The sequence below is a fragment of the Acipenser ruthenus genome, chromosome 15, assembly GCF_902713425.1.
Source record: "Acipenser ruthenus chromosome 15, fAciRut3.2 maternal haplotype, whole genome shotgun sequence".
NCBI lineage: Eukaryota > Metazoa > Chordata > Actinopteri > Acipenseriformes > Acipenseridae > Acipenser > Acipenser ruthenus.
In genome coordinates, this window is record NC_081203.1 from 17,611,475 (window position 1) to 17,634,655 (window position 23,181).

At 41.8% G+C, this 23,181-nt stretch overlaps 1 protein-coding gene across 2 annotated transcripts in view; it reads right to left on the minus strand.

Moving 5' to 3' along the window:
• The window catches only part of LOC117422397 (uncharacterized), a 103,006-nt gene that overhangs the window by 64,091 nt on the left and 15,734 nt on the right, over positions 1–23,181 (minus strand). For both annotated transcript variants that reach the window (XM_058987234.1, XM_058987233.1), the window contains exon 3: positions 16,018–16,134. In XM_058987234.1, the coding sequence (XP_058843217.1) occupies positions 16,018–16,134 (117 nt within the window). The remainder of the gene's footprint in view (positions 1–16,017; positions 16,135–23,181) is intronic.

Genomic DNA, 23,181 nt, shown 5'->3' on the forward strand with positions numbered 1-23,181 from the left:
ACTACCTTCCACACTGCAGCACAGCACTCTAATCACTGAGGTGTATACAAATTACCTTCCAAACTAGAGCCAAACAGTTTAGCTGCTTAAGTGTTCAGCTTCTTAAGTGGTATCTGTCTGAGTTGTGCAGTCAAATGTGGTAATCCAGCCTGGCACATGAAGTCAGCCACAGCTAATTATTTCAATCCCCACAAAGAAAGAACTATTAAAAAAACAGCTTTCTCAGAGGAGAGAGAGCGAGAGACAGGGAGTGACACAGACAGAGACACAGAGACCGAGACTGAGACAGAGACAGAGAGACAGAGAGACAGAGAGACAGAGAGACAGAGAGACAGAGAGAGAGACCGAGACACAGAGAGACCGAGACAGAGACAGAGACAGAGACAGAGAGACCAAGAGAGAGAGACCGAGACACAGAGAGAGACAGACAGAGAGAGACCGAGTCAGAGAGACCGAGACACAGAGAGACCGAGACACAGAGAGACAGAGACAGAGAGAGACAGAAAGACAGAGAGAGAAAACAGAGAGAGAGACAGACAGAGACAGAGACCGAGGGAGAGAGACACAGACACAGAGACAGAGAGAGAGAGAGACAGAGACAGAGAGACAGAAAGACAGAGAGAGAGAGACAGAGAGAGGGACAGGAAGTGCACTGGCACTTGTTCATTTCCATTCTTGCTTGTAACACTTCTCTAGAATGTGTAGGTCAAGTCTCCCTAGGAGGGGGAGGGGAGTTCTGTGAATTTTCAGATTATAATACTGTACTGTCTCTCTCTCAATTCTCCAACTGTTGAATTTATTTATTGTTTTTCTCTCTTCCATTTAAGAGTCGTTGTGTGCAAAACTGCATGCGTACATCATTTGATTGTACATGGAAAAGACTGTGAAGAAACATTGAATATAATAAAATTGGCTTACTTTACATTGTACACTTGCTACTATGTAAACACTAAGGCTAACACTTGTATTTGGCCTGCATATTTTTGACAGTGGTTAAACGTTAATTTAAAAAGTTGAACCCTTGCCAAACATTTTAACACTAAACTACTTACACCCCTAGTAAACAAAAACATGAACACTAAACTACTTACACCCCTAGTAAACAAAAACATGAACACTAAACTACTTACACCTCCAGTAAAAAAACATGAACACTAAACTACTTACACCACAAGTAAAGAAAAAACACATGAACACTAAACTACTTACACCCCCAGTAAAAAAACATGAACACTAAACTACTTACACCCCCAGTAAAAAAAAAAACATGAACACTAAACTACTTACACCCCCAGTAAAAAAACATGAACACTAAACTACTTACACCCCCAGTAAAAAAAAAACATGAACACTAAACTACTTACACCCCCAGTAAACAAACATGAACACTAAACTACTTACACCTCCAGTAAACAAAAACATGAACACTAAACTACTTACACCCCTAGTAAACAAAAACATGAACACTAAACTACTTACACCTCCAGTAAAAAAACATGAACACTAAACTACTTACACCACAAGTAAAGAAAAAACACATGAACACTAAACTACTTACACCCCCAGTAAAAAAACATGAACACTAAACTACTTACACCCCCAGTAAAACAAAAACATGAACACTAAACTACTTACACCCCAAGTAAAAAAACATGAACACTAAACTACTTACACCTCCAGTAAAAAACATGAACACTAAACTACTTACACCACAAGTAAAGAAAAAACATGAACACTAAACTACTTACACCTCCAGTAAAAAAACATGAACACTAAACTACTTACACCCCCAGTAGAAAAACATGAACACTAAACTACTTACACCCCCAGTAAAAAAAACATGAACACTAAACTACTTACACCACAAGTAAAGAAAAAACATGAACACTAAACTACTTACACCCCCAGTAAAAAAACATGAACACTAAACTACTTACACCCCCATAAAAAAACATGAACACTAAACTACTTACACCACAAGTAAAAAAACATGAACACTAAACTACTTACACCCCAAGTAAAGAAAAAACATGAACACTAAACTACTTACACCTCCAGTAAAAAAACATGAACACTAAACTACTTACACCCCCAGTAAAAAAACATGAACACTAAACTACTTACACCCCCAGTAAAAAAACATGAACACTAAACTACTTACACCCCAAGTAAAGAAAAAACATGAACACTAAACTACTTACACCTCCAGTAAAAAAACATGAACACTAAACTACTTACACCACAAGTAAAGAAAAAACATGAACACTAAACTACTTACACCCCCAGTAAAAAAACATGAACACTAAACTACTTGCACCCCCAGTAAAAAAACATGAACACTAAACTACTTACACCACAAGTAAAGAAAAAACATGAACACTAAACTACTTACACCCCCAGTAAAAAAACATGAACACTAAACTACTTACACCCCCATAAAAAAAACATGAACACTAAACTACTTACACCCCCAGTAAAAAAACATGAACACTAAACTACTTACACCCCCAGTAAAAAAAAAATCCTTAGAACAATAGTGTACCTTTACCATAGCAACCCAAGCATCTAAGTTGGGCCCATTGAGTTTATAATAAGGCCTGTATTTACATCTATCACATTAGCCATGTACCTTCGGTCTCTCTTTGTATTAGTGCTTGTACTATTGAGATGTACCTGTGCTGGCCCTGCGGGCACTAAGTGAATAAACTAAACTAAACTTGTCCTTTAAGATCCCCCAGTGATAAGTATACCATATTTCAAGTGTTCTGTCATCACAAGAGAAGGACAGTACGAGTTTAAAATCCACTGCTCGTACAACAGCAGTAATCAATGCCCTTTCCCAGGCTTGGAGTCACGTCTCTGATCTCTCCTGTGAGTCTGCCTGCCTCTCCCTTCCTATCTGTGTCACTGGGTCATGCTTTCTCCCACTCCGTGTTGGACTGCATGGCATCGTTGGAACCCTCTTGTTTGGCACTAGGCTGTGCCACTTTTACCTGAGCCACACAGAGCACGTCTGCAATGAAGTTCACCCATTCTCCTGTACAGAAGAGTGTTCCTCTCCTTTCTTCATAGGTGATCTCTCAGGGACATTTTGAAATATGGTATGAATAATACTTTTGCTTTCCATTATTTAAAAATGAAAGAAAATTTGAACATGAAAACCCCAGGTCTGTCCCAGCACAAGTAAACACTGACACAAAAAATGAACCACAATTTATAACGCTGACACAGTCTGTGAGACAACAGAACTGGGTTTTTGTATTCTTCTCTTTTCTTTGTCTGTTGTGTACCATTGACACTGTAGTTTTACAAACCTTTCAAACTAGAAATGGGGGCTTTTATGAACAAAAACAAAGTCATAATGTAGGGAGAACAGAACGTGAACAGTTTGTAAAAAAAAAAAAAAAAGGTATAATGTGAAAAAGATCATAATGATTGATGTGCCAGAGGTAGTGAAACAGGCGACGCCCCTGTAATGCAACCTAACTGAGAGAATCATAGAACACAGCTGTGTACTAGACCATTAATACTCCACTCTGAAGTGTGCATACTAAATTTCTTGGAATAGATAACAGATAAATTGCCCCACTTCCAAATCTGCAAAAGCAATGAGCAACTGGAAGGTCTGTATCATTCCAGAAAACACAGAATACAGACTGACACTGGCAAGGGAAGCTTTGTAAAACCACTGCCACAAAATCATTTTTCTCGTACTCCTCACAATCAAACGTGGCCTACAGAACGTTAGAATACAGCTGTGTACCAAGTGTGATCCCAATATCGGAAATATAGCGAGGCCTTTATCATCCTGAAACCAAGGTCACAGGAACACAATATGGCAGCCAGCTAGGACTCAGGTCCATGTTAAGTTACAGTAAGAGTTTCGACAACACTGGAAATATGAAGTCGGCATCAGCTGAATAATCTATTGTGATAGTTTAAACGTTTAATTGACTCTTTCTCAGAGGTTACAATGGACTGTTTGAAATGACACATTATAGTGCATGCATGTGAAGTGCCAGGGAGACCCTGTTTGATTTCCTGCAGTTACTACTCTATATTACAATGTTAGGGGAAATGACTTGTATCTTTTCAATGTAATGCACAAAGTGCCTTGTAATAAACGCCTTTTCAGCAAAACAAAACTTCAGCTGTTAATAAAAAGCAGCATTGTGCTTGCGATCAAGTGACGTTCTTGGAGTAAAATGTCAGAGGGAAAAGAATAACGGACCATTTAAACTGCGGCAGCTGTGCTTTTGGCAAAACGCAGCCAGAGAGACTGGGCTCTTATGCTGCAGCCCCCACCCCCTTGAAGATAAGTATTCTCGGGGCAAGTCTCTGCAACTACAATACAGCCGGATTCAATTATTGCACAAAACAACCATTCTGCTGCTGCTGGCCTTCTCCTCAGCTCAGACTCACAAAGCCAGCAAGCAGAGGAATGCATGCAACCTTGCAAATATCCTAGAGGCATTCATATCTCCCCTGCAAACACCCACAAACTCGGCACAATATGCATGAATATTCTTTAGGATTAAACACAATTTAAAAGCTTAAACTTTCACATACTGGGAAAAGCATCACAAGAAGCCCTTCTTCCATTTTTATACATGACTGCAGTATTTGTGTAGAAGACTCTGTGTACAGAATGTAATTGTATATGGAAAAGACTTTAAAGAAATATTTAATATGAAATGAATTGCACTGTAAACTTAATGTGCATTTATTACTGACCCCTATTTGGACTGCAGACTATTAAAGCCTGTAGTTTTATCCCACTGACCCCTTGCATACTAAACCTCATGAATAGATCATCGTTATTGGTCCCATTTCAAATCTGCAATGAGCAAATGATGACTGCCAAATCTACTAGGATATAAATGTTGTGCAAGATGCTTATTCAACACATCATCTTTTTTTCATATTATGCTTTTATTATACTGATAATAAAGGAATAATTAAACAACAAAAGAGGGTTCAAGCAGACGTGTGCAGTGATATTAACACACACCAATACGCCCGCACACGCACACACACTCTCACACACACACACTCTCACACACACACACTCACTCTATTGACTGACTATTTTAATCTGTGTTGGATCTCATGTGTTTGGATGTGCTCATAGTTAACCTGAACCAATGTTTTAAGCGCAGCACAGAAACCAGCTGTAAATGCAGTGGAGACAGTCTTCGGGCAGAGGGGAGGAGACACTTATTCTCACAGAGGGGTGAGGGGATGGAATGGGCTGCCTGGTCATGTTGTTGAGGCAGAATCACTGGGATCCTTTAAGACCCAACATGATAAAGTTCTGAGATCAATCAGCTACTAGGAAACGCATGAGGCAAATAGCCCCCTCTCGTTTGAATACTTTCTTATGTGCAGTCAGTCCCTAAAGAATTCCCTACATTAACAGGAGATATAAACAAACCGCTTCCTGAACGCAGAGTTGCGCTCAGTGACACAAAATAAAAAGCCCCACAGGAAGCGAGAGGAAAGTGAGCCTGGTCTTGGTTTCCTAGGGAACGTGGACAGGCAGCACCTCTTAAAGGCACTGGAGTCTGCGGAGGATCTTGTTTCCATTAGAAGTGGATTTGAATCGTGGTTTCTTGCTTCCATCAGCAGGAAAAAAAACTGAGATCAATCCTGTCTGAATGGGTACTCTGTCAGCCCCAGTTTGGATTGCAGCTTGCACTAAAACTATTAATGTTAATTACTGAAGATCACTCCAGCACAAACATTACATTAGGTAGGTGTCAATCCATGGACTGCAGGGGCTCTAAATGATCTTTTACAGCTTATTAAAATATGTAAGATAGGGAAATGGGAATTCTATACAAGCATGCCAGTAACACACTGTACATTCCCCATTGCCACATATGTCAATTTAAAATTAGAGCTCTCAGTAAGATGATGCCCATGACGTGTATCAGCAGTGCAGAATGGTCTAGAATAGGTAATAGCAATGAATAGTTATGAAAACTAGATAAGCGGTATTTAAGATCTCGGCTACAGGTCATAAGGTGAGCAGATGAGGTGTTAGTGTCATAGTATATCTATGACTGATTTACCGTACATGGAATAACATGTTCTCACATTCAGACAGACAGACCCTTCATGTGTGTTAAACTGAAAGTTACTTGAAAAAATATTTGTTTCCATTCTGGGATCTCCCTAGAAATGAGACCTGGAGTCTCAGGGAGTAATTACCCCAATTAAACATTATTTAGATAAATAAAATAAAATGTACATTTGAATAAATATAAGCATTGCAGACAGAGCCTTCATATACAGCCAACACCCTGCCATCTCCACTTACACCAGACTCAGAGCTCAGGACAAACCACCCAACACCCTGCCATCTCCACTTACACCAAACTCAGAGCTTAGGACAATCCACCCAACACCCTGCCATCTCCATGTACACCAAACTCAGAGCTCAGGACAAACCACCCAACACCCTGCCATCTCCACGTACACCAAACTCAGAGCTCAGGACAAACCACCCAACACCCTGCCATCTCCACGTACACCAAACTCAGAGCTTAGGACAATCCACCCAACACCCTGCCATCTCCACTTACACCAAACTCAGAGCTCAGGACAATCCACCCAACACCCTGCCATCTCCATGTACACCAAACTCAGAGCTCAGGACAAACCACCCAACACCCTGCCATCTCCACGTACACCAAACTCAGAGCTCAGGACAAACCACCCAACACCCTGCCATCTCCACGTACACCAAACTCAGAGCTCAGGACAAACCACCCAACACCCTGCCATCTCCACGTACACCAAACTCAGAGCTCAGGACAATCCACCCAACACCCTGCCATCCCACATACACCAAACTCAGAGCTCAGGACAAACCACCCAACACCCTGCCATCTCCACGTACACCAAACTCAGAGCTCAGGACAAACCACCCAACACCCTGCCATCTCCATGTACACCAAACTCAGAGCTCAGGACAAACCACCCAACACCCTGCCATCTCCACTTACACCAAACTCAGAGCTCAGGACAAACCACCCAACACCCTGCCATCTCCACTTACACCAAACTCAGAGCTCAGGACAATCCACCCAACACCCTGCCATCTCCACGTACACCAAACTCAGAGCTCAGGACAAACCACCCAACACCCTGCCATCTCCACGTACACCAAACTCAGAGCTCAGGACAAACCACCCAACACCCTGCCATCTCCACGTACACCAAACTCAGAGCTCAGGACAATCCACCCAACACCCTGCCATCTCCATGTACACCAAACTCAGAGCTCAGGACAAACCACCCAACACCCTGCCATCTCCACGTACACCAAACTCAGAGCTCAGGACAAACCACCCAACACCCTGCCATCTCCACGTACACCAAACTCAGAGCTCAGGACAAACCACCCAACACCCTGCCATCTCCACGTACACCAAACTCAGAGCTCAGGACAAACCACCCAACACCCTGCCATCTCCACGTACACCAAACTCAGAGCTCAGGACAAACCACCCAACACCCTGCCATCTCCACTTACACCAAACTCAGAGCTCAGGACAAACCACCCAACACCCTGCCATCTCCACTTACACCAAACTCAGAGCTCAGGACAAACCACCCAACACCCTGCCATCTCCACGTACACCAAACTCAGAGCTCAGGACAAACCACCCAATACCCTGCCATCTCCACGTACACCAAACTCAGAGCTCAGGACAATCCACCCAACACCCTGCCATCCCACATACACCAAACTCAGAGCTCAGGACAAACCACCCAACACCCTGCCATCTCCACGTACACCAAACTCAGAGCTCAGGACAAACCACCCAATACCCTGCCATCTCCACGTACACCAAACTCAGAGCTCAGGACAAACCACCCAACACCCTGCCATCTCCACTTACACCAAACTCAGAGCTCAGGACAATCCACCCAACACCCTGCCATCTCCACGTACACCAAACTCAGAGCTCAGGACAAACCACCCAACACCCTGCCATCTCCACATACACCAAACTCAGAGCTCAGGACAAACCACCCAACACCCTGCCATCTCCACGTACACCAAACTCAGAGCTCAGGACAATCCACCCAACACCCTGCCATCTCCACATACACCAAACTCAGAGCTCAGGGTTGTTCAAGACAATAAAAAAAAAAATTATATTTTCAGCATGATCGGGTCAAGGGGTCAAAAATTAGAGGGGTAAAAATGGGGTTGATTTTCGATACGAATTGCACACCCCTGATAATTGATCGATTAATCATACGATCTATCAATCGATTAATTACACCTGTTTGCCAGTGATATAAAATTGTATTGAAATAAAATTACAAGTAATACAGAGCGTTAATACAGTGCTATTGTAGTCAGCTGATTGGTGAAAGAAAACCACTTCCAGACAGATATTCGTGTATATAGCCTGCAAGCTAGAGAAGACTTCAAGCTACCTTTCAAGAGCATCACAAAAGACACCTAGGTGCCACATGCAATGAGTAAGTATATAAAAAACAAACAGCAATTACTCTGATTAGCGCATGGGAAGGGCAGGGCTCAGCAGCATAATAATCAGGAACCCGATACAATCAGAACAACCTATTCTGTTTGCCTCCTAAACAAAGCAGCTCCCCCAGGCTGTATCGCTTCCTTTGAGATTACAGAAACACTGTCTTCTGTACGTATTTATGTATTTAGTTATGAAACTCGATTCCCTCACTAATACAGTTTGTACAGGGTGTGGTCATTGCCACTTTACTGGGAAGGGGGTCATGAAAATCTCTGAGCACTCTTTTGTCCAACACAGCTTGCCTCACTCATCTGCTTCCAAAGCAAACTGGGTCTGCCGTCTGCAGTCTACAAAATACAATACAATCACACCTGTATGTGTAATGCTTGCTAATCAGTTATTAAATTAATGCAACAACCTCTAATATTTCCCTGATGTAATAATATATTTGCAGTCCCTTCATGTCCAGCCTGCTGTACGGATTGTTTTTCTGCAGTCCCTTCATGTCCACTCTGCTGTACGGATTGTTTTTCTGCAGTCCCTTCATGTCCACTCTGCTGTATGGATTGTTTTTCTGCAGTCCCTTCATGTCCACTCTGCTGTACGGATTGTTTTTCTGCAGTCCCTTCATGTCCACTCTGCTGTATGGATTGTTTTTCTGCAGTCCCTTCATGTCCACTCCGCTGTACGGATTGTTTTTCTGCAGTCCCTTCATGTCCACTCCGCTGTACGGATTGTTTTTCTGCAGTCCCTTCATGTCCACTCTGCTGTACGGATTGTTTTTCTGCAGTCCCTTCATGTCCACTCTGCTGTACGGATTGTTTTTCTGCAGTCCCTTCATGTCCACTCTGCTGTACGGATTGTTTTTCTGCAGTCCCTTCATGTCCACTCTGCTGTACGGATTGTTTTTCTGCAGTCCCTTCATGTCCACTCTGCTGTACGGATTGTTTTTCTGCAGTCCCTTCATGTCCACTCTGCTGTACGGATTGTTTTTCTGCAGTCCCTTCATGTCCACTCTGCTGTACGGATTGTTTTTCTGCAGTCCCTTCATGTCCACTCTGCTGTACGGATTGTTTTTCTGCAGTCCCTTCATGTCCACTCTGCTGTACGGATTGTTTTTCTGCAGTCCCTTCATGTCCACTCTGCTGTACGGATTGTTTTTCTGCAGTCCCTTCATGTCCACTCTGCTGTACGGATTGTTTTTCTGCAGTCCCTTCATGTCCACTCTGCTGTATGGATTGTTTTTCTGCAGTCCCTTCATGTCCACTCTGCTGTACGGATTGTTTTTCTGCAGTCCCTTCATGTCCACTCTGCTGTACGGATTGTTTTTCTGCAGTCCCTTCATGTCCACTCTGCTGTACGGATTGTTTTTCTGCAGTCCCTTCATGTCCACTCTGCTGTACGGATTGTTTTTCTGCAGTCCCTTCATGTCCACTCTGCTGTATGGATTGTTTTTCTGCAGTCCCTTCATGTCCACTCTGCTGTACGGATTGTTTTTCTGCAGTCCCTTCATGTCCACTCTGCTGTACGGATTGTTTTTCTGCAGTCCCTTCATGTCCACTCTGCTGTACGGATTGTTTTTCTGCAGTCCCTTCATGTCCACTCTGCTGTACGGATTGTTTTTCTGCAGTCCCTTCATGTCCACTCTGCTGTACGGATTGTTTTTCTGCAGTCCCTTCATGTCCACTCTGCTGTATGGATTGTTTTTCTGCAGTCCCTTCATGTCCACTCTGCTGTACGGATTGTTTTTCTGCAGTCCCTTCATGTCCACTCTGCTGTATGGATTGTTTTTCTGCAGTCCCTTCATGTCCACTCTGCTGTACGGATTGTTTTTCTGCAGTCCCTTCATGTCCACTCTGCTGTACGGATTGTTTTTCTGCAGTCCCTTCATGTCCACTCTGCTGTACGGATTGTTTTTCTGCAGTCCCTTCATGTCCACTCTGCTGTACGGATTGTTTTTCTGCAGTCCCTTCATGTCCACTCTGCTGTACGGATTGTTTTTCTGCAGTCCCTTCATGTCCACTCTGCTGTACGGATTGTTTTTCTGCAGTCCCTTCATGTCCACTCTGCTGTACGGATTGTTTTTCTGCAGTCCCTTCATGTCCACTCTGCTGTACGGATTGTTTTTCTGCAGTCCCTTCATGTCCACTCTGCTGTACGGATTGTTTTTCTGCAGTCCCTTCATGTCCACTCTGCTGTACGGATTGTTTTTCTGCAGTCCCTTCATGTCCACTCTGCTGTACGGATTGTTTTTCTGCAGTCCCTTCATGTCCACTCTGCTGTATGGATTGTTTTTCTGCAGTCCCTTCATGTCCACTCTGCTGTACGGATTGTTTTTCTGCAGTCCCTTCATGTCCACTCTGCTGTACGGATTGTTTTTCTGCAGTCCCTTCATGTCCACTCTGCTGTACGGATTGTTTTTCTGCAGTCCCTTCATGTCCACTCTGCTGTACGGATTGTTTTTCTGCAGTCCCTTCATGTCCACTCTGCTGTACGGATTGTTTTTCTGCAGTCCCTTCATGTCCACTCTGCTGTACGGATTGTTTTTCTGCAGTCCCTTCATGTCCACTCTGCTGTATGGATTGTTTTTCTGCAGTCCCTTCATGTCCACTCTGCTGTACGGATTGTTTTTCTGCAGTCCCTTCATGTCCACTCTGCTGTACGGATTGTTTTTCTGCAGTCCCTTCATGTCCACTCTGCTGTACGGATTGTTTTTCTGCAGTCCCTTCATGTCCACTCTGCTGTACGGATTGTTTTTCTGCAGTCCCTTCATGTCCACTCTGCTGTACGGATTGTTTTTCTGCAGTCCCTTCATGTCCACTCTGCTGTACGGATTGTTTTTCTGCAGTCCCTTCATGTCCACTCTGCTGTACGGATTGTTTTTCTGCAGTCCCTTCATGTCCACTCTGCTGTACGGATTGTTTTTCTGCAGTCCCTTCATGTCCACTCTGCTGTATGGATTGTTTTTCTGCAGTCCCTTCATGTCCAGCCTGCTGTACGGATTGTTTTTCTGCAGTCCCTTCATGTCCACTCTGCTGTATGGATTGTTTTTCTGCAGTCCCTTCATGTCCACTCTGCTGTACGGATTGTTTTTCTGCAGTCCCTTCATGTCCACTCTGCTGTACGGATTGTTTTTCTGCAGTCCCTTCATGTCCACTCTGCTGTATGGATTGTTTTTCTGCAGTCCCTTCATGTCCACTCTGCTGTACGGATTGTTTTTCTGCAGTCCCTTCATGTCCACTCTGCTGTACGGATTGTTTTTCTGCAGTCCCTTCATGTCCACTCTGCTGTACGGATTGTTTTTCTGCAGTCCCTTCATGTCCACTCTGCTGTACGGATTGTTTTTCTGCAGTCCCTTCATGTCCACTCTGCTGTATGGATTGTTTTTCTGCAGTCCCTTCATGTCCACTCTGCTGTATGGATTGTTTTTCTGCAGTCCCTTCATGTCCACTCTGCTGTACGGATTGTTTTTCTGCAGTCCCTTCATGTCCACTCTGCTGTACGGATTGTTTTTCTGCAGTCCCTTCATGTCCACTCTGCTGTATGGATTGTTTTTCTGCAGTCCCTTCATGTCCACTCTGCTGTACGGATTGTTTTTCTGCAGTCCCTTCATGTCCACTCTGCTGTACGGATTGTTTTTCTGCAGTCCCTTCATGTCCACTCTGCTGTACGGATTGTTTTTCTGCAGTCCCTTCATGTCCACTCTGCTGTACAGACTGTTTTTCTGCAGTCCCTTCATGTCCACTCTGCTGTACAGATTGTTTTTCTGCAGTCCCTTCATGTCCACTCTGCTGTACAGATTGTTTTTCTGCAGTCCCTTCATGTCCAGCCTGCTGTACGGATTGTTTTTCTGCAGTCAGAGATTCACCTCCCTCTTGTGTGCTGTGCACTGGACGCTCATTAGGTAACTCTACCATCAGCGTGGGTTGGAGAGATTGTGTTCTGCATGTCGCAATACTAACTGAGGCTGCGGGAATCCTAACTGATTTGATCTCGATCTGCTCATGTAAATGAGTCTGAATTCAAATCGCTTTTAAGTCAGGCCAAGTCGCATAACTGTCTTTAGCATTTGTGTTGTTGTGTGCATTGATCAACACAATCATTGTTTATACCTTTTCTACAGCCAACTAACTTACTCTAGACCTTTTATATTCAGGGATACCAAAATATTTAGTGAACAAAAAGGTCTCTGTGGTATAAAAGTGCTAAGAAACGCCCCAACCCCTTGACATTCTGCATTCAGTCATCTGTCCATGCATACCTTGGGTGACCATATGGTTGTAGGTTCACCAGGACAGTTTGGGACTGTACACACATTGTGATAGTCCTGTGTCTCTTAAAGAAAAGATTAAAACTGGTCACCCAAAGCATACTATTCCTACAGTATATCACACATAGTAGTGTTTGGACTAACATGGCTTTTTCATGTTCAAATATTCTGCCAATAGTTAAAAGAATGTTCAAATATTCAAATAATTTTGAATTTGCTGGAAAACTAAAAGTATTATTATTATATGTAACCTCATCAAATGTATATTTTATTTCAGATGTCATTTATGGATTGGTTTCTTTTTGTCTTACTGATACATTCATTTATAAATTCTAAAATGACCCAGTACAAACACAGTCTTTTATGCCACTGAATACATTCCAAGCAGTGTTTGTTCAAATACTTCAATATTTATCCAAGCACTACTGCATACATACATATTGTAACATGTTTAATTTAGAAGCACTGTTGGCCGGTGTGACGGGGTGGCTGGGCGGTGACGTCACGACAGAAGCAGGAAGTAAACAAACTGACACCAAATACTACAGTTGCAAAAGAAAGACGCTGGTGGCCGTCGTTTTATTTAAATACAAAAATAAATAAAAGGTTTTAACAAAAAGACTAATAAAAAGGTTAAACAGAACAAATCTCGAACACAAAATACTACGAAAACAACACAAAACAATACAGGTCAGACTGGGCAGTAGCCTTCACTGTTCCTCTATTATTATTATTTTTAAAGTTTAGTTTAGTTTTTGCTCGCTCTCTCCGCTCTCATTCCTCCTCTTGAACACTGAACACCCACACCATGAGTGCAGCGAGCTGCAGGCTTTTATGCAGGTGACCATCTCCCGATTAGCAACAAATTAAATCACTTAATTAATCGGGGGAAGGCCACCTTCTGCACAAGCTTTTCTAATTATTCCTGGCAGAGGACGAGTACCCACTCTCTCTGCCAGAACACATTTTAAATAAAACAATACCAAAACCTGCGGCGCCTCGCCGTCACAGAAATAAATACATAAATAATAACAAAACATACGTAACTTCGCCGTCATAAATAATAAATACATAAACAAACACGCATGACTTTCGCCGTCATACATTTAAATACAATAAAACAAATAAACAATACAAAATAACACAGGGGCGGAGGGGGAGACCCCGTTCTAAAAATAAACAAACCCTGTACAGGGCTGCTCGCCCTGTTACAGCCGTTTACAATAGTCTTCTATTTTTTTAAACTTTGTGTATCCTGCCTCTCTCAGAAATATGACCTTGTGGACCAGTTTGCAGTTAATTTGTTTGATATTATTTCTCAGGAACCCCCTGTTGCGAGGTGGTATTTTCAACACTATTAACACTACATGGGGCACTAACAGTTTAAAACACAGCTGCTGTGCTGTGTATAACCACATCAACACATTTCCTATGCGGTCCGCCCGAGTGTGAGGTCCACATCAAGTAATAAAGTTGTCATCTAAGAGAAAGAAGGCTGGTTAGTTGACAATGGACCAGGCTGCGATAATCTCTCTACTTAAATCCTTCAGCCTGTATACTGCTCCCACTTGTCAGGTTTATTTAAGATCCCCGGGCTCCATATCAAGAGGGGATGCTATGGCAACATTAAACTCAACCGCCTGTTTGTCTGTGTTAACCTTCCAGATAAACAACTTTGGGTTTGAACTTACAAAAAGCATTGTCCTGTCTAATTTACAATATAAGAATGTATAACAAAAACCCACTGCCTTCCACACTGCATCCCAGTATATTAACCACTGAGCTACTCAAACCACTGCCTTTCACACTGCAGCCCAGCACTCTAACCACTGAGCTACTCAAACCACTGCCTTCCACACTGCAGCCCAGCACTCTAACCACTGAGCTACTCAAACCACTGCCTTCCACACTGCAGCCCAGCACTCTAACCCTGAGCCACCCGACCGAACACTTTCTAGCCCAGGACTAAAAACTCCATGAGTTGCAAGGTTAATTCCGCCCTGTTCATGTACCAGGAGGGGTGTTGGCTGTACAAGCTCAGGCTTGCCTGTGTGGGACTGGGTGTTGCAGGCAGACCTCAGCACAAGAAAGACACTGTCCCTTGAGTAACACCTGCCATCTCAGCCTCAACCAACTGCCGTTTGACAGTAAACAAGCCGGTGACCCACAGCCCCATAAACTCCTCTCCATCACACAGCAACCAGTGATCGCTTCAGTCATAGAAATCCGTCTTGTATTTCAACCACACTGCCACCAGTGATCGCTTCAGTCATAGAAATCCGTCTTGTATTTCAACCACACTGCCACCAGTGATCGCTTCAGTCATAGAAATCAGTCTTGTATTTCAACCACACTGCCACCAGTGATCGCTTCAGTCATAGAAATCTGTCTTGTATTTCAACCACACTGCAACCAGTGATCGCTTCCGTCATAGAATAGAGGTGGTCAATGCTAACTGAGCCGCTGGGCACCATGACTAGCTCAAAAGTTCCAACCTTGTCTTGGCTCACTGATGTTGAATGAGTCGTGCTACAGACGGGAGGGGAGGGGGCGGGGGGAAAACTGCAATAAAACAAAAGGCAGCTTTATCTGCTCCACAATGAGCCAGCTCTTTACACAACACTAGGGAAACTCATACTCACTGCCTGCCAGTCTGCAACCCCCCTGGCACTGTCCTATAGTAACTCCATCCTAGCTGGCTGCCCTATCCCTCGAGGGACACATTGAACCTGCACTTCAGCAACACAAACCTGCTAATTAAAGTACATGCCATCGCTCATTCACACAATGCAAGCATCAACTCAAATGCTAAGAAAGCTATTTGTTATTTCCACTTCCCTAAGCAGGGGTGCCCAGTAAAACCGATGAGTGAGTCCCAACAAAATAATCTACAGCTATGACCAAAAGTTTTACAGCACCTAGAATTTTAGGATTTTATTTAACATCATGTAATCAAAGACACTACAAAATACATTATTCAGTAGGTTTCATTCAACTTTATGAAACAAAATGTGTTAATTCAGTTCTACAGGGTAATGCAAAACTTTTGGCCATATCTGTATAACATTGACTTAACCAATACCCTTCAGGAGTAGATTCACGTTTAATTTATGGATATTAAAAGCTGTCTGAAACAAGAAAATGCCCAACATTTAAAATAGTTTCCTTGAAATTCCCAGGAGATGCAGTTCCATAGCCCAGCCAGTCAATGGAGTAAAAAGAGTCGGCACTCACCTCTTCCTGGGATGAGTAGTTCGGGTCATTGGGATCAACCGACCAGTAGCAGTAATCAAACCCAAAGCCCATCAGCTTCTCCCTGGAGTCTCCTGGACCATCAAGCTTCCCATCCAGCTGGGACAGAACAAAACAGCAAGGACACCAGGGTCACATATCACACGCAGAACAAAACAGCAAGGACACCAGGGTCACATATCACACGCAGAACAAAACAGCAAGGACACCAGGGTCACATATCACACGCAGAACAAAACAGCAAGGACACCAGGGTCACATATCACACGCAGAACAAAACAGCAAGGACACCAGGGTCACATATCACACACAGAAAAACTAGGAGGCATTTGTAGCCCCTTTTTTTCACTCATTCCTGTTGCTCATTAAAGGTCAAAAGGACAGAGTCTTTAAGATACGATCGCGGAATCATGGACGGAATCGCGGAATTAGGCATTGGGAATGGAACTGGCATTTTGGGAATGGAATTGTGCTTTGCAACTGCACCTTTAAAAAAAAAAAAAAACCTGCGCTGTTATTCTCCTATAGGAGGCTGTGTGGTCCAGTGGTTAAAGAAAAGGGCTTGTAACCAGGAGGTCCCCGGTTCAAATCCCACCTCAGCCACTGACTCATTGTGTGACCCTGAGCAAGTCACTTAACCTCCTTGTGCTTCGTCTTTCGGGTGAGACATAGTTTTAAGTGACTCTGCAGCTGATGCATAGTTCACACACCCTAGTCTCTGTAAGTCGCCTTGGATAAAGGCGTCTGCTAAATAAACAAATAATAATATAAAAAATAATGGATTGCTTTGAAAACTACACTACCCAGAAGCCCAGCGATGACACTTGTGTAAAACGTTTTTGTATGTTATTTGGATCATTGGTGGTTTTGTGGGAGTTACGCTGATGGACTGTCTGTCTCTGTTGCGGCACTGACTGTATGCAACTAGCTGTTTTGTGAGTGTTGTGTTCTGTGCAATAATTTTGGAGTTGTATATACAGAAAATTGAAAAACGATCGTCAACTCCTCGATTAAAAAAACTTAATTGAATTGATGTATTCATTTATTTCGTTATTACCGCAAATCCAATACCCCTTCACCCGCTCAACACAGGGAACGGTGGTTGAGGTGAAACCTTACTTTAGTTTTATAACTTGTTATTTATCATTAACTCCTTAATAAAACTGCGTACTCTGAGTGATTTTTTTTTTTTTACTTGTGTTGCTATAACATGGCTCTCTCAAAATTGTAGATTCAACAACGAGTGGACCAATAAATACTTATTTATTTTACCACCTGTACCGAACGCAAAGCCAATGTGTTTATTGTGCAATGAATGTGTGTCAGTAGTTAAGGAATACAATATGAAAAGGCATTTTGAAACCAAACAAGGAGCTTTTGGAAACACGAATCCAGAGGGCACAGTTGTTAGAAGCTCAAAAGTAGAACCACTGATCTCTTCTTAACAGTTATACTATTAATATGTCACATACATTTTAAAATGTTTGTAATGGTACTCCATTAAATTCTCACACTGTTCTATTATTAAAGTACTATTCATATGGTAAAATGTGTATATATGAACATTAAGTACGGTTACCATATGGCTCCAGATTAACTGGACGCTTTGAGACAGACCGGGATTTCAAAATTCCTCCTAAACTGAAAGTAATTCACGTATAAATGAGCTCCACCTTTGCTGAGATTAATCCTGTTTTGGTGGAATTGCTTGGGCGCAGCAAACAAGTCACACTGATCAGCTGCTTCTGATCAGATCTTAATGAACGAATAGCTAATCTATCGATAGAGCAACGAGATGATGATGCTTTGATTGTATTTGCAGGATAATATGGGCGATTGAATTTTAACAAACAGAAAAAATAGCGACTGGCTGCAATTCATTCTTAGTATAATACAATTATTTGACGCGCGTACGGGTATTTAAGCACCATTATTAATTGTAGCTAAGGATGGTTCATTTACACCTTCATTTATTTCAATTTAGGGGCAAGTTTGAAATCCCGTTCTGTCTCACAGCGTCCGGTTAATCTGGAGCCACATGGTAACCCTATATTAAGTTATATAATATTTATTATATTGCTAAAAATGTGCAGAGTAAAATACTCTGCCCCGCCTACTCCTAACTTTATTTTCAATCTGGCCCCCATAAAGTAAAAAAACGAGATGAAGAGCCCTGCTCTAACTAAGGCAACTCTATCTGTCCAGGGTATACGAGAAACACATGCAAGCAGCTTTACAGCAAGTACAGCATAAACCAGGCTGCGTTGTTGCAGATGAAACTGCAGATGGGAGAGTGTATTTAATTTGTAATTTTATGAAAATTGTATATTTTTGTAATAATGCCCCTTGTTTCAACTAGTCTGTATATTGTAATGCCAGCAAAAAGCTGTTTTTTCAAATCACCTTTATTTGTTGACTGACCTACAGTACATTGTTACTACTGCTTTAAGAAAGATTTTCCTGAAAACTACAGTATCTCAGGGACTTAAATAAAAAATAAATTCATAGATTTTTACTGTAAAAATGTTATTTATGTTCAAATTGCGTTGTTAATTCTTTATATAAATTGGTAAAAACGGAATTTGCCATTCCCAAGAATGGAAAGTCAGGAGCCCTAAGATAGGAATGTTGCCCAGAAGTGAAATTAAAATAAAAAATACTTTCAAAGTTGTTTCACTACCGTAGGGTATATTGCTACTATGTGTATTGAATCCTATGTACACGCACAATTGGTTAATTTCAGGTTCTTTTTTCCTGCTGTGCACCCATTTTTATAACAATAACATCTTTTACTATTCATCCCCTCTCATTCTGCTAAACAGCACGCTGAGGGCTGAAGAGGGCCTGCACTGGATTTGATTCGCATGCAGAAAAGAAGCATGTGGCAGAACAGACAAGCTCCTTCCTGCAAATGGGAGAGTGGTCCCTATGATAACTCCAGCACAGGTGAAACACCTTCCAGAGGAGAGAATGTCATTGTTAGCAGCACATTTTCCTTCTAGACCCCCGTCCACCTGAAACTGAACAGTATTACTCAGTTGTTTGGTTCTAGTTTTGTAAAATTAGCAGGAATTTTTCTCAGGAGTTAATTAAAGACTGGAGTAAACACTTTGAAAATATTCCCCTCATAGCAAGATTATTATTTGTTTAATATGCCTCATAATATCTAGGGTTAACACTCAAGATCATATCAGCCAATCAAAGCCACAGATAGCCATTCACTTAGATTCATATTTTCAAAGCGTTTCCTCCATTCTTTAATTAACTCCTGGTTGTTTTAAAGGAGAAAAATCAAGTTAATGTTACAATATGAATCCACAAAACACAGTGAGAGTGCTGAAGAGGGCTTGAAATATACAGCATAGTTGTTTGGCTACAGTTTTGTAAAACTAACAGGTGTCTCTCCTTTCAAAAAATACAGGAGTTAATAAAAGACTGAAATATGGTCCCACATGTGGTACAATTCAATGTGTAGGCCTATGTGGAACAGAATATGAATACATAGTGAACATGAAACAGACAACCTGGCACTCTTCAGTTACTGCTGTATGAACACAAAGGCCAGCATGTTCACACACACACCTTTCTGATAAAGTTTCAACCTTTAGACAAGACTTCATTAACAACCTGAATACACAGTACTGCCAAACTTACCAGACCTGTCCTTTCTAAAACCACACACACAGAAGAAAGAGGCACCTTTAAGATTACTGCCTTGTTTACTAATGCTGGCTGTGTGGAAACATTCCCTTGGTAACCCGGCGCTCCTAGCTGTTCATTCCATATATATCACAGAATAGAGAACAGTCCCATCTTATACACTGTACAAATACTTTAATGAGCACATTTAAAATACAGCGAGTGGAACCCCAAATAATATCCAAACTGGCCAGCGCAATGGTCTTCCATCCACATGTTTAAGAGTCTGTCTCAGTTATCATCACACAACAGGAAGAATGCTTATTACTACTCAGCTTTTTCTGCGGTGTTTATTAGTAAAAGCTCCTGGATAACTGTTGCAGTTTCATAAACTCTTAATCATCACAATACTTATTTATGTAACATCCTGGGCCTTTGGCATAACATCTTTTGAAAAGTTTGGACTTGTTTTGCTGTTGATCATTTTGTTTTCTGGACTTTCAGTTCACTTTTCCCTCAGCTAATACGTCCTACCACAAGTCTATAGTTAACTTCTACAGGACCCCCTCCCAAGCCTTATTCTAAGCGTTCAATTGGAAACTTGTGTATGTGGAGTCAGAGGGGGGGGGGGGCCTATTACACTATTACATGTGTAACTCTGTCACACTGCCCGCTTATCCCGTTACCATGGAGATGTGTATTAACACTATTTAGCATAATGTATTGAAACATATCAGATTGTGAGGATAAAGGGTGCTGTCTGTTTGTCTGTGTATCTGTCCATCTGTATATGATATTTACATGTTTCCATGTCTCTAGAGAACTGCTTATAAGTGCCCAAGTTCAGACGCTTCTCTTCATAAGTTACCCACCCACACAGTGCCTTTGCAGTAGTAAGGGCCAGCCCCCTCTATGAAATGATCAGGTGCCACAATCAGACCCATAGACATGACAGACAAGACTTATTACACAGTATTAACTCCTGGGTAACACTAAAATGACAGCTGCAAATCCATATGAATTTCATAGCAGTAACATCTGAATAGCACATGTTTTGTTGTTATTTTGTAATGTTTTTTTCTAGTCCTGAAGATTATATAAAAAACAGGTACAAATTCACAATGAATTCCAGTGGAACACCAGAGGAACAGCAGCTCAAGCACTGGAATGCAATGCAACCTGCAGCCACTATTTTAAAAGAAAAAAAAAAAATTAAAAATCATATAAACTGAAAATAGATCAAATCTATCAGCAATCTTGAACAATTCCACGAATAGCAAACTGTATTCATAAAAACAGACTTTGTAAAAACATTTTTAAACAGAGCGTTTAAGAATAGGGTACATCATAGCATGCATTATGTCATGAGAAAGCACTGCCTCTCCGGATGAGGGCTGGCTCCCTGGGATGGGAAGTGCAGCGAGAGCCTAATCAAACACGCCTAATTGCTCTGGAATACCCCAGTGGGGTGCTACTCCACTGCTTTCCCAGGAGTCGGGCTCTGCACTGAGAGCTTAGCAGGAGCGTGTGGGGATTGTCAGCTCTAATCCCTGCAGCGCTGCTGCCTTGTGCAGCTCAAACCATCAGAAACCCTGCGCTAAGCTGCTTAATAAACACACCCTTCTACTGGAGACTGTGACAGATGCTGCACATTTCGGTTTCTGAATTTGTGATTATGTGGAGTTGAGGCACAAGAAACAGGGAGAGTTTTGACCATGTATCTCCGTATATCAATCCCCGGGCTTGGAATTGTATAGCAAGAAACCACATTGTCATTGATTTCTATACCAATACTATACAATAGTATCCACTTCCACACACAGTCATTTCGATTTATATACAGTGATCCCCTTTATAAAGCGGTCCTTTCTACTGTGCAACAGGCTGTACAGCAGCATGGGCAGGGCTCTCACTTTCACCACACTGCCATTCCATTAGCACTAGTATTCTAGTTATAAGGCAGAATACAAATAACACAGTCTTATAACGATGGCTCCTGACTACAGTGTTATAAAGGGGAGCTCTGCACCAATACTACAGTGTTATAAAGAGGAGCGCTGTACCAATACTACAGTGTTATAAAGGGGAGCTCTGTACCAATACTACAGTGTTATAAAGGGGAGCTCTGCACCAATACTACAGTGTTATAAAGGGGAGCTCTGCATCTATACTACAGTGTTATAAAGGGGAGCTCTGTACCAATACTACAGTGTTATAAAGGGGAGCTCTGCACCAATACAACAGTGTTATAAAGGGGAGTGCTGCACCAATACTACAGTGTTATAAAGAGGAGCTCTGCACCAATACTACAGTGTTATAAAGAGGAGCTCTGCACCAATACTACAGTGTTATAAAGAGGAGCTCTGCACCAATACTACAGTGTTATAAAGAGGAGCTCTGCACCAATACTACAGATTAATATATATTCAAATTAAATTAGTAAATGATCATAGTAATTTTACAATGATTAGGGCTGTACCTTTTGCACAGTAAACAAATTGCTTTATTTCACAGCATTTCACTGTCTAAATATAGATATTTCAAGATATTTTACTATGAAACATCATATTTATTAAAGCAGAACAAAATATGATCTTTTTCTCTGGAGCTATTATACAACAAATGTCCTTAAATATTTAAATACTTACCTGAAAAACATTCTAAATTGTTAACTATCGAAACAAAATTAAAACATAAATAAATGTTAAAATAACAACAGACCCGTGAAATGTCCCCTTCTTGTACTGGACAGAGCGATCAGCAGAAATATTTCCGATTTTTGATGCAGCGCTTGTCTTTTTCGTTGAAGACATTTTAAAGAAATCGTGCAGCTCTGTGCATTGTGTGTTCAATCATTTACCGGAAGCAAACTAAACCGGCTGCCAGGATCCTCCATGCACTGGAACAGGTAGTGCGTCAGACCAGGTAAACATTTGCTGTATTTATTTTTTAGTGATAAAAACGATGTACATAAACACTGTTCTTTCAGAAGTGGGCATTTTCACACAGAGTGCACGACGATGGGTAAATTTCACAGAAATCGTGAAATCTGCGAAAAAAATGACAATTGTTTCAAATTTTTGATTTTTGTCTGCAATGTTTATTGTTTTATATGTAATATTGACTTAGAAAAAACCCCTTCCCTTGCTTACTGACAAAACATTTATAACCAACTTCACTTGCCATCAGGGCTCCACTCCCCTTTCACATTGTTTCCTATGGGGTTCTAGACTCAGGTGTGGTCCTATTACCTGGCCAGTCATGCACTTTCATTCACGGTGTACTGTAGCTCTCAAATGTGCAGTTTTGAAAGAAACACATGTTACTTCAAACATGGATTTAAAAAACATGATGCTGGGTGTGGCACTATATTCTGTTTTTTAAACTGGAGAACGATTAATGAAAGGCAGATTGGACAGCGTACAAGGGGTAGAGGGTGAAGTTTGTGACTGACTGGATACCTTTAAAACAGGACTCTGTTCCATCTAACCAAGTCAAATCTGAGTG